Source organism: Mustela erminea, chromosome 3 (genome assembly GCF_009829155.1).
Source record: "Mustela erminea isolate mMusErm1 chromosome 3, mMusErm1.Pri, whole genome shotgun sequence".
Classification (NCBI taxonomy): domain Eukaryota; kingdom Metazoa; phylum Chordata; class Mammalia; order Carnivora; family Mustelidae; genus Mustela; species Mustela erminea.
The window spans coordinates 30,902,309-30,914,145 of NC_045616.1; the positions used below are offsets into that span (position 1 = coordinate 30,902,309).

Below are 11,837 nucleotides of genomic sequence, written 5' to 3' on the forward strand. Positions count from 1 at the left end.
AAAACACCAATTCAAGAAGATATACACACCCTATGTTTACTGCAGCATTATTTACGATAGTCAAGCTATAGAAACAACCCAAGTGTCCATCAACAGATGAATGGATAAAGATATATATCTGCATATATACATACACATATATAATGGAACATCACTCAGCTTTAAAAAAAGAATGATCTAGCCATTTGTGAAAACATGGAGGGACCTAGACAGTGAAACAAGTGAAGCTAAATGAAACAAGTCAGAAAAATACCATGATTTCACTTATGTCTGGAACCAAACAAAACAAATGAACACAGAGAAACAGACCCATAAATACAGAAAACAAAAAGATAGTTGCCAAAGGGAAAGAGATTAGGGGGATGGGCAAAATGGGTGAAAAGAAGTGGAAGATACATACTTCCAGTTTGGAATGAGTAAATCACAGAAATGAGAGGTATGGTACAGGAAATATAGTCAACGGTATTTTAATAGCATTTGTATGGTGACAGATGGCAGCTACACTTGTGGTAAGCACAGCATCACAGAGTACTCAAATCACTTCTGTTGTACACCTGAAACTAACGTTAAAATTGTGTCACCTATATTTCAATTCTTAAAAAGGGAGAGGAAAGGGCAAGGTCTACTTATGTAACAGAAAACCGTCTATGTGAAAGAGTGTCCTCTTTCACTCCTTTGAATCAGGACTTAGGAAGGGGAACAACATTTGAGGCTCTCTTCTAACTTTAGCTGATCGGTTTGGGTGTTGGCACCCCAAAGCAAAACTGGTTTTCAAGGATTCCCAGTGTAAGAGCTAACATCCTATCTACTCACAAAAAAAAGAAGCCTTTCAATAAACAAGCCCCTTATACCCTAATCTTAAATATGGAACAGCAACAAAAAAATCATCCAACATAAAGGAAAATCTGGGGCATGATGAAGAAAAAAATTACATTGAAAGAACTGGCCCTGAAGAAAACTGTTGAGGTTGTTTCCTAGAACCCTGGTACTCAAAAAAAAGTCTGAACCCTGAACCACCTGGGAACATTAAGTGGGGGAAGAGAAACAGGCATTTTAGTCGTATAAGGACTCAGAAGTTTACTTTCTAATGACCCTCTCAAAGAAATTTCTTTAGGATGTGCACCAGGAAAACAAGAATGAAAACAAAGAAAGCATAAAACATGAGATTTAAAGAGATAATAGACCCAACCAGGGAGAGCCATGAAAGAGAATTCTAGTAGGCCAGATGTTTGGCAAGACTAGGGAACAACCAGTCCAGATTGGGCGACAAGAGTGGAGGTGTCCAAAAAGGCACTCTCCAGGAAAAAAAGAATTCCGTAGCATAGATAGTGTTAAGACTGAGGACAAAATAAAGGAACAGACAGGGCTGGAGAGGAGGAAGCTATTTTGAATGTGTTGGGCTTAAAGAGAGATAAATACACATGAGAATCATAATCCAAACATAAAGGGAAAAGTCAAAACTAGAATAATACAATCAAAAAGAGAGAAAAAAAAAAAAAGACTTCAAGAATAGCCAGAAAGAAGGGCCCCTGGCTGGCTCAGTTGCTATAGCGTCCAACTCCTGATCTGGGTGTTTTAAGTTCAAACCCTGTGATGGGTATAGAGATCACTTAAAAATAAAATGATTAAAAAAAAAAAAAAAAAAAGAACAGCCAGAGAGAATGAAGGAACAACGAAGAACACTTAAGCTTCTTTTTCTAAAAGAAAAAAAACTATAAAAGGCAGCATCATTTTGACCAATTAGGAGACTATAAGAAAGAAGAATTCATTTTGGCATTCTCTTCCAAGATCCTTACAAAAGGAATCCTAACTATGGCTAGAGGGAAAAGAAACAAAATCCTAACCATTGTAAACTTGCATCTACTGTGAAAAAATTTGTACAAAGTTATACTGTATAAAAATGCTATTATTCTTGCTCAAGCTTTTGCAGTCAACCAACAGTAAAAAGTGTAACAGCCCTCATTAAGGTTACAAAATGGAATGTAATTATCATCAATATTTAAGAAACTGAGAGAATGTGTAAGAAGGAAATGGAAGAAAAGATGGGGAACTGACTGTCTCACCTTATCAATTACAGACTCAAAATACTGTTCATAAGGCAGAAAGGTAACTAATGTAACAATTTAAAATAGTGATACAACTATTGGAAGTAGGACAAAGGCATCAGTAGGCTTTTGATAAACTAAACCCTCACCTAATATCAACCGAGGTTAACTAAATTCTCAATCCAACATCTGAAGTTGATAAAACAAGAAGCTAGTCCAAGTATATGTTAAAATACTAAATTATCTACCAGAAGAATTCAACACAAACCAGATAAAAGTCTAGAGAGCAGAACTGAGATAAAAAGGGGTAAGACAGGAGACTGTTGCTTTTCTAACTTCACCCATACTCTTCGAGTTTTTTTTTTTTTTTTTTTTAACCTTACACATGAATACATCTTTTTAAAACTAAAAGCTGACTTCTTGGGGAGCCTGGGTGGCCAGCCTGGTTAAGCATCTGCCTTTGGCTCAAGTCAGGATTTCAGGGTCCTGGGCTGGAGCCCTGCATCGCACTGGGCTTGGGCTCCCTGCTCAGCAGGAACCTCTTCCACTGCCTGCCACTCCCCCTGCTTCTGCAAGCTCACGCTTATTTATCTGTCAAATAAATAAATAAAATCTTTAAAAAAAGAAAAACTGACTTCTTTAAAACATTTTATAAGAAAAAGGAGAGCTCCTGGGTGGCTCTCTAAGTGACAACGGACTCTTTTTTAAAGATTTTATTAATTTATTTGACAGAGGAAGAGAGTGAGAGAGCACAAGCAGTGGGGGAGCAATAAAGGGAGAGGGGGAAAAGCAGGCTCAGCAGGGAGCCAGACTGGGGCCTCCATCCCAAGACCCTGGAATCATGACCCAAGCTAAAGGCAGATGCTTAACCATCGGAGCCACCCAGGCAAGAGACCCTTGATTTCAACTCAGGTCACGATCTCAACATCGTTAGATGAACCCCTGCCATTAGGCTGGTTGTGGAGATTGCTTAAAATTCTCTGGCACCTGGGTGCCTCAGTTGGTTAAGCCTCTTTCGGCTGGGGTCATGATTTTAGGGTCCTGGGATGAAACCCATCATCAGGCTCCCTACTCACCCGAAGGCCTGCTTCTCCCTCTACTGCTCTCCCCGTCAAATATGTAAATAAAATATTAAAAAAAAAAAAAAAGATTCTATCTCCCTCTCCCTCACCCATGCCCCTCAGCGCTGTAAGCATGCATTCGCTCTCAAAAAAGAAGAAAGAAATTTTAATAAATGAAAATTACACTTTGATGCTTTCATTCTATGAATGTTTTTTATCTGTTTTAAAGATTTAAAAGTGTGTGCAGGGATGCCTGGCTGACTAAGCTGGAGGAGCACTCAACTAAATCTCGGGGTCATGAGTTCAAGCCCCACATCGCGTGTAAGATTACTTTAAAAAAAAAAAGAAGTGTATACACATAGTATATATGAAATAAAATACTTTTCTCCATAATTTGTTATAGGAAAAATTTCTCCACCTCACAAAATGTCATCTTTTCAATTTTCCTATAGATGGAACATTAATAGAACTACAATTAGTACATTAATGATGGAAAACTAAACACTAAAATGGCAACCTGAAGATGAGCAAGAATTATTTGATTAGCTTACACAATCACCAAAATAGCAGCAACATTAGTTGCCAGAACATACCAGGAGAGTGGCTTCACCATTTAATTCTTAAAGGGGTTTTTAAAAAACTCCAAGCATTTCTTTAAAAGTGAAACAAGCTGTAGTTTTCAATTTTTACTTTAAAAACGTGTTTTTCAAGTATTTAATAATCTAATTTAAATGGTACTGAAAAATTCTTTGACTTTTAATGTCAAAGTCATGGTGCAACAGAGGCAAGTATCACCATAAAATGGGGCAGACTGACTTTTTACATACAAGTTTACTAGAATGTTCACTAGAACATTTCAGACGACCGTCTTTCCTTCCTTTCTAATTTCATTGTACCCAGAAATAACTAGTGTTTTTCAGTTTGGTGTATATACTCTCAGACATTCCTTGTGCATACACACACACACACACACAACACATACACAAAACACTTAAAAACTGGTTTTAACAAAAGGCATCAAATGACTATGTATTATGTTCAATAGTATACTATATACATCATTTCAAGACACAAATATTTTCTTTCCGTTTACTGTTTGCTAATTGCCTTAGGAAGGCCCAATGGCTGCACAGTGTCCCAGTAAATGAAATATTGCATATGAAAACATCTGCAAAATAACATTCCATGTCTTAGGTTATAAGCAGGCTATAAAGTCACTTCTTGAGAATGCAAGTCTTCTCCTCTAATTTTTCACATGAAAATCATTCTCAATTTTACATTTCTCCAAATATATTACTATCTGATCAATGACTGAAGTAGACAGGATTAGCTGGAATATGTAATTTATCAGAAATCGAGAACACAAAACAAAAAACTTCTTACATATACTAATAATAAACAATAGAATCAGGGAATACATAAAAACAAGAGTCAAAACCAAACACATAAATCGAGAGGTACTTAAAAGAGCAGAAAAATTAAACCTTTTCCATGTAAGCTTTATTTTTATACAAATTAAACACAAATTCCTAGTAAATTTATTTCTAAAAAAAAACACCCACATGGGACGCCTGGGTGGCTCAGTTGGTTAAGCAGCTGCCTTCGGCTCAGGTCATGATCCCAGCGTCCTGGGATCGAGTCCCACAACGGGCTCCTTGCTCAGCAGGGATCCTGCTTCTCCCTCTGCCTCTGCCTGCCATTCTGTCTGCCTGTGCTCGCTCTCTCCCCCTCTCTCTCTCTGATAAATAAAATAAAAAATCCTAAAAAAAAAAGACACCCACAATTATAACAGCCTGAATTATTTACATTAAAATTCTTTAAATTAACCATCAAAAATATTATAAATATGAACTTTAAAATGGAAGGATTTTTAAAACTTGAAGTTTTAAGAAATGGCTATTTGGTTTATTAGTCAAGTAGACAGCCCTAATTTTTAAACATATAATCCTTATTTATGTAGCCAAAACACAGTAATTACAAAAATGTTACTCTCCGCACCCCTGGGGCAAATAATACATTATATGTTAATTTTTAAGAAATGTTACTCTGGTTTCTTAAAGGAAAAAAAAAAATGCTACCCTATTCCAAAAGACTTATATAAAATTGCTTAAATAAACTTACTAGAAAACCAAGAACCTGAAACACTAAACATGTTTAACATATTGTTTACAAAACACAACAATTTTGTGAGTAAACAGGTTCCACATTAAATCAATCACCTTTATAATGGTTAACAGGACTTCTTTCAATGATGTAATCCTCTGTAAGTCAAAATAAACCCATACTAGTAGGAAGATTATTTTAGATGCCTGTAAAAAGTGTGAGATTACCCATCTTTTTATTAACCTATATCCCTACTAATCCATACAGAATTACTGCCCACCTTTTAAAAAACACATACTCATCTTTACTTTTTTTTCTAACTATAAAATACACATCTTTTTTAAAAAGTCTTGAAAATATCAGTAAAAAAATAAAAATCGTCATCTCACTTCTTGTGTATGTTCATCCAGTCATTCATCCACACAGATAAATATACATTAAATCTCTTTTCTTATGAAATTGGGATCATAGAAAATAAGTGCATTTTCTGTTTGTTTGAATCAATCATATTTCAAAAATTATAATCACAGCATCACCAAAGAAGTACAGCAACATTAATTCTTTTTAGTTCCAAAATCAGTCTTTTTAGTTATCTACACGTACTTTTTGCGAGGTTTAAAATGTTAGACTTGACTTTCTGTAACGTCTACCTGGCGCAGGAGAAAAAGCACAGACACTGTAGGAGAAAGGGCTTAGGTTTCAAATCTTGATTTTCTGAATTACAAGAAATGTGACCTTGTGTAAATTACAAACCGACCCTATCAGATGAAAATGAAAATAACTGCACCAAATAGGAGCTGTTTCAAGGATTAAATAATATGATATATGTGCAGGGAGCACCCAATACCTAGCACACAACAGTTAAGTACCTCCACCAGTATTAGTTTTTTCCTTCCCATTAAAAAAAAATAAAAATAAAAAAGGCGTGAAGGCGACACCACTATTAAAAGTCAGACTTCTAAACATAAACACAGTAATTAATTGTACTTGAAAGGTGCTATTTTATCAGAGCCTTTTACTCATTTGTAATTTATTTCACAATCCAACTAGCCGACCACAACACAGGGTATTACTGCACCAAAATTTTTATTTCGGAATAAGAAAATATTTTCCTTAAGTTCGGCTATCTGAAATCATCGCTAACAAGAGGGCAGAAAACAAAAAATTTCTCTTCTAAAAGTATACCATGAGTTAAAGCCCTGCGGTTGAGAATTTCCTGTAAGGAAAATTAAAGAATGGGGGGGGGGAGCAACTCTCTATCCCCCACCCCCCTTCCAATGATAAGTTTGGGAATGAACAAGACAGTAATTCCTTATAGCAATTGAGAAAATGCCACCGACGCGTGAGAACGCACCGGCGAAAGGTTAAGTTTGAAAACGCTTCCCTGCTTAGATCCGGGGGCGTGGGACTACGAAGACGCAAAACCCTGGGATCTGGGACAGAACTGAGGCCTGAGACCGAGGGAGGAGGGGGGAAACGGTCTATAAAAGTCAGAGGCAGAAAAAAAAAACAATGGGAGGGGGAGGGGGCAGCCGGAAAAAAAAAAAAAAAAACGCTCCAGACCCTGGCTTTGCAGCAGCGGCATCACTTGAAGGAAAACAAGAGTTGGGGAACTAAGAAAATGAGGAAATTCCGGGGCCCCGCGAAGAAGGACGGAGGAGCCGCGAGAAACCCGGAGGCTGCGGCGGAGAGAGAGGGGTAGTATCGTCCGAGAGAGAAGGGTCGAGCGGGGAAAGCGAGCAACGGCGGGACCGGAAAGGGAGGATAAGGATGGGGGTGGGGGGGAGACGCGGAGGCCTCCGTGGTCGGCCAATGTGAGAGAAAACGAGGAGGGGACCAAGGGGGCAGGGGCAGCGCCGCGGTACCTGCAGAGATCGTCCAGGACGCTGCCGGGAATCTCCACCCGTTTGGTCTCCATGATGAGGACCCACAGCAGGAGCAGTGCATCCCGGCTCCGCGCGGCCGGGGACCGAGGGTACGGCACGGAGACTCCGGCTCGCCGGATAGGGGGCAGCGGCGGCAGCAGCGGCGGCTCCAGCGAAGACCAGAGGGGGAAGGGGCGGGACCCACTCACTTCCGTCCCGCTCCCTCAGCCCCGGACCCCGAGGCTGGGCCAGAGCGCGGGGAGGAGCCCCGGTAGGCACGCCCCTACTCTGCTTGAAAGGTCCAATAGGAAGCTGGAGAATCGGGAGGCCGAGCACACTAAGCCAATGAAATGTTTGTTTATTGGTCTGTCATCTCCAATCCGTCTTCAAGCGGCTCAGTTGCTCCTCAGAAAACCAACTTCCCGCCGCCTTTGATTGAACCCTAGTGTGGGTGGTCACGCGCATGCGCGCCACGCCCCCTTTGCACTACTAGGAAGTCCAGAGGACTCAGATTTTCCTGGTAGACCCGGAGACCAAGCTTGTAGGGTTTGGCCTGGTCTGAGCGTCTTCTCGGTAAGCGCGGAGGCGCTCGTACTTCTGCAGGGCAGATCCCCAGAGGCGGTCCTGCGCAAGCGTGCATTTACAGTTCCTGTCACCAAGTATCCTGCACAAATATTCACTGTCGACCCCATCCCCTCCAGGCCAAAGGCTGTACCTTCTTTTTGCTTGCGACTTAACCTCTGCCTTTCCTCAGGCGACCCAGACAAAACTTGATCCCAATATCTGACACCTAGTGAGAAAACACTGATTGAACCCGAACTCAGGAATTTGCATTCTACCACCTACACACACCACTCCAACCTACTGGTCCTAGCTGATTCCTCATCTTAATGGAGCCCACTCCATTTAGGATCTTGCAGAAAAATCTAGATCCATCCGTTCTTTAACCGCCTTTTACAGCAGGTCCACAGGAACCTCCCCCCACACCCTCTTCAGTTCATTCTACCATTTAATCTCTCATCTTTTTCTTAATTTCTGTCCAAATGTCCTTTGTCTTTACATTAGGTGCTCATTATATTTTCTCCTCATTACTACAAGAACTGCCTAAGCAGGACCTCTACTTCCATTCTTGGCTTGTACAACTGTCCAAGTTTTATTTTCTTTTGTTCAGATATGAATAGGTTGCAGTCTTTTATCTTTTGATAGCTCCCCTATATCAGCTTCTGATGTATACTCAAGCCCAAACGTGATGTAAGAGCCCTTTTACCATCTATTTTACTCTCCTGTTTTCCATCTTTGTTTTGGGGGTTTTTTTAAGATTTTTTTAAAAAATTATTTGACAGAGAGAGAGAAATCACAAGTAGACAGAAGTAGGCAGAGAGGGAGAAGCAGGCTCTCTGAGGAGAAGAGAGCCTGATGTGGGGCTCGATTCTAGGACCCTGGGATCATGACCTGAGCCAAAGGCAGAGGCTAACCCAATGAGCCACCCAGGCGCCCCTCCATCTGGGTTTTTTTGTTGTTGTTGTTCTGTTTTTGCACTTTATTGGAGAACACAAATATTTCTTCCAGCCATCTATACTGTTTTTACTCTTCTGGAGCTTTCTTTCATCTTTCAAATGTCTCTTCGTTACGGTGTCATAGCCTTGCTTCATAGATTTCTTATCCCTATGAAAATATTAACAAAACATTTTTAGGGGCACCTGGATGACCTAGTTGGCTAAGTAACTGACTCTTGATTTCGGCTTAGGTCATGATCTCAGGGTTGTGAAGTCGAGCCCTGCATGGGGCTCTGAGCTGGATATGGAGCCTGCTTAAGATTCTCTCTCTCTCCCTCTCTAAAAAAACCCCCCAAAAAAACAAAAAACGAGGGACGCCTGGGTGGCTCAGTTGGTTGAGCAGCTGCCTTTGGCTCAGGTCATGATCCCAGCGTCCTGGGATCGAGTCCCACATCGGGCTCCTTGCTCGGCAGGGAGTCTGCTTCTCCCTCTGCGTCTGCCTGTGTTCACTCTCTCTCCCTCTCTCTCTCTGACAAATAAATAAAATCTTTAAAAAAAAACAAAAAACGAAACAAAAGGAAAACCACAAACACAATACATCTTCTTCCTGAATAGTCTCTTCTTCCTCTCAGCTGTGTTTTGCTATTAATTAGGTCTCCATCTAACATATTGGAAGTTTTCTGGTAGTCTTCAAGTATTCACTCACACTTAAGAGAACATCACTAGGGGCACCTGGGTGGTTCAGTCAGTAAGCATCTGCCTTCCACTTAGACCATGATCTCAGGGTCCTGGGGTCAAGCCCTACATCTGGCTCTCTGCTCAGTGGGGAGCCTGCCTCTCCCTCTCCTTCTGCCCCTCCCCTCACTCATGTGTTCTCTCTCTCTCTCTCTCTCTCTCAAATAAATAATAAAAATAAAATCTTTTTAAAAAGTACATAATTAAAAAACTGGAGTTAAGGCTATAAAAGCTGATTAGAAGCTTCCAGCATGAAGGTGGAACTTGTTTCTTGAGGGCTTCTCTGTAGGGCGACCTGGCTGGGCTGTTAGTTGGGAACACATGACATCAGTAACTGTTGGTCATTCTTTCCAGCTAGTCAAATTCTCTAAAGAGAAAATCCTTCCAGACCAAACTGGAAATGTTCTGGGAGTCGAGTATGAGAGCACAGGCAAGAGTATTCTCTTTACTTTATTCAATCCCCCTGGCACACTACGAGTCTTAGTTTGGGTTTCCTAAGAAGCAGGCCCTGAGATGAGGATTTGAGTGCAAGTAGTTTCCATGGGAGGTGACCAGGAAAGCATGGTAGAGCAAGGAAGAGAGTCAGAAAGGAATTTTTTTATCAAGGAAGTCAGCACTGTAGGTAACTGGAGCTGATCCCACTGGAGAATTCTGGAGACCCAGGTAAAACACGCATTGCAGAGTTATTCAACTGAAGGGGTGAGGAGATGGGGATTTATATACTCACTTCCACCAGTTCTTGGTTCCATCATGTTCCTAGAGCCTACACGCCTGTCTGCCCCATGAGCAGGAAGGCAGGCTCTGGTGGCTAGAAAAAGCCCTCAAGCAAAGAAATGCAGCTGCTAGAGCAGTTAGAAGTCCAGGCAGCATGGTGTAATGGATCCGTAAGGGTGACAGTGAGCCCCTTTAATGGTTCTATTCTGCCGGATATGCATTCTCTCTGTCCTATCTGAACTTCTTTTCTCTGGCTGGTGGTAACTTAGCAGCCATTTTTCTTAGTGGTCCACATGAAGCTCCACATTTAGAGTACTCTAAATGATGTCAGTGAAACAACAATGGAAGGCCCAGTGGTGTTTATCCCTCAGGGGCCAATGGTATCAAAGGAAGGAAACAGGCCTCTGCCACTTGCCAAAGGACTTGGAGGAAATCTTCCTGCTCCTTTATCTCTCCAAAGTTTCAGCTCAGGGATAAGTTCTACAACCCCTTTTCTAGCTCTAAGGAGCCTGCAAATCTCCAGACTTACACACAGTGCTAAGCCAATGCCTCCACTGAGAATTCCACGGTTGTCTGGGGACTAGCAACTTCCAAGCTACTTTCCTGCCCATTCACCATCCCACTCCTGCCTCCTCACACACCCGTCTAGGAGCTGGACAGGTGCACAGTAGAGTAGTCCTTATGGCAGTCCCCTGAGCTGTGACTTCCAAAGAATTCAGGGCCTCATTCATGCTAATCTTCTCTGTATCGTTCCAATTTTAGTATATGTGCTGCCGAAGCGAGCACTCAGAGCCTCATTCAAACCCAACTACCCACAGGCCCCAGCAGCCCGTGGCTTGAGAAAGGCAGATAAATTGGAAGTTTGAAATTAAGGGAATGGGAGATGCTGAGCTTCTTCAATTAAAATACAGATACAATTTTTAAATAACTGAATTGATCAAAACCTTTACCATTTTAAAATATGCCATCTCGGGGCACCTGGGTGGCTCAGTGGGTTAAAGCCTCTGCCATCGGCTCAGGTCATGATCCCAGGGTCCTGGGATCGAGCCCCACATCAGGCTCTCTGCTCAGCAGGGAGCCTGCTTCCCCCTCTCTCTCTGCCTGCTTCTCTGCCTACTTGTGATCTCTGTCTGTCAAATAAATAAATAAAATCTTTTAAAAAAAATATGCCATCTCTTTTAGTCTTTTTAACTATGGGGGATAGGCATATAGAGATTAATGAGACTTACTGAGATTAAATGATGAAATGGCAGTATGAAATGAAGCCAGGACTAGAATTCAGTTCTGAGCTCACAGCAGGAATTCTGCTTAAGGGAGAACGACACCATAACAATTATTATTAATGTCTGTACAGCATGGTATGGTATAATATTTTTTCAAATACAATAATCCTTACAATAAAACAAGTTGTCATCACATTCTTAAAAAAACACTGAATATGCTTATTGGCCTTCTTTTAAATTGAGTGAGATTAAATTAAGTCTGTTGGAAGCCTTTTCACATATCTTCAAAGTTCCTTTTTAAAATGTATTTTCCAGCTTTTTTGAGGTGTGATTGACAAATAAAAATTGAACATATTTAAGGTCTTGTCCTAGTCATTCAGGCTCCTATGACAAAAAATAATGTCTTCGATTGGGTGTCTTATAAACAACAAACATTTATTTCTCACAATTCTGGAGGCTGAGAAGTTTAAGGTCATAGCACTAGCAGATTTAGTGTCTGGTGAGAATCCATCTCCTAGTTTGTAGACTGTGCCTTCTAGGTGTAAGCTTACATGGCAGAAGAGGTAAGCTAGCTCTCTGGGCTCTCTTTTTTACA

General features: G+C 41.0%; 1 protein-coding gene and 1 pseudogene across 2 annotated transcripts in view; both read right to left on the reverse strand.

Annotated features, from left to right (window-relative positions):
- Positions 1 to 7,249, reverse strand: part of DCP2 (decapping mRNA 2) — a 53,998-nt gene extending 46,749 nt beyond the window's left edge. For both annotated transcript variants that reach the window (XM_032335537.1, XM_032335536.1), the window contains exon 1: positions 7,075 to 7,249. In XM_032335537.1, coding sequence (XP_032191428.1) covers positions 7,075 to 7,127 — 53 coding nt within the window. In that variant the 5' untranslated portion in view covers positions 7,128 to 7,249. The remainder of the gene's footprint in view (positions 1 to 7,074) is intronic.
- Positions 7,250 to 10,747: 3,498 nt separating this feature from the next.
- On the reverse strand, positions 10,748 to 10,805 carry LOC116587421 (annotated as a pseudogene).
- Between the last annotated feature and the right edge of the window lie 1,032 nt (positions 10,806 to 11,837).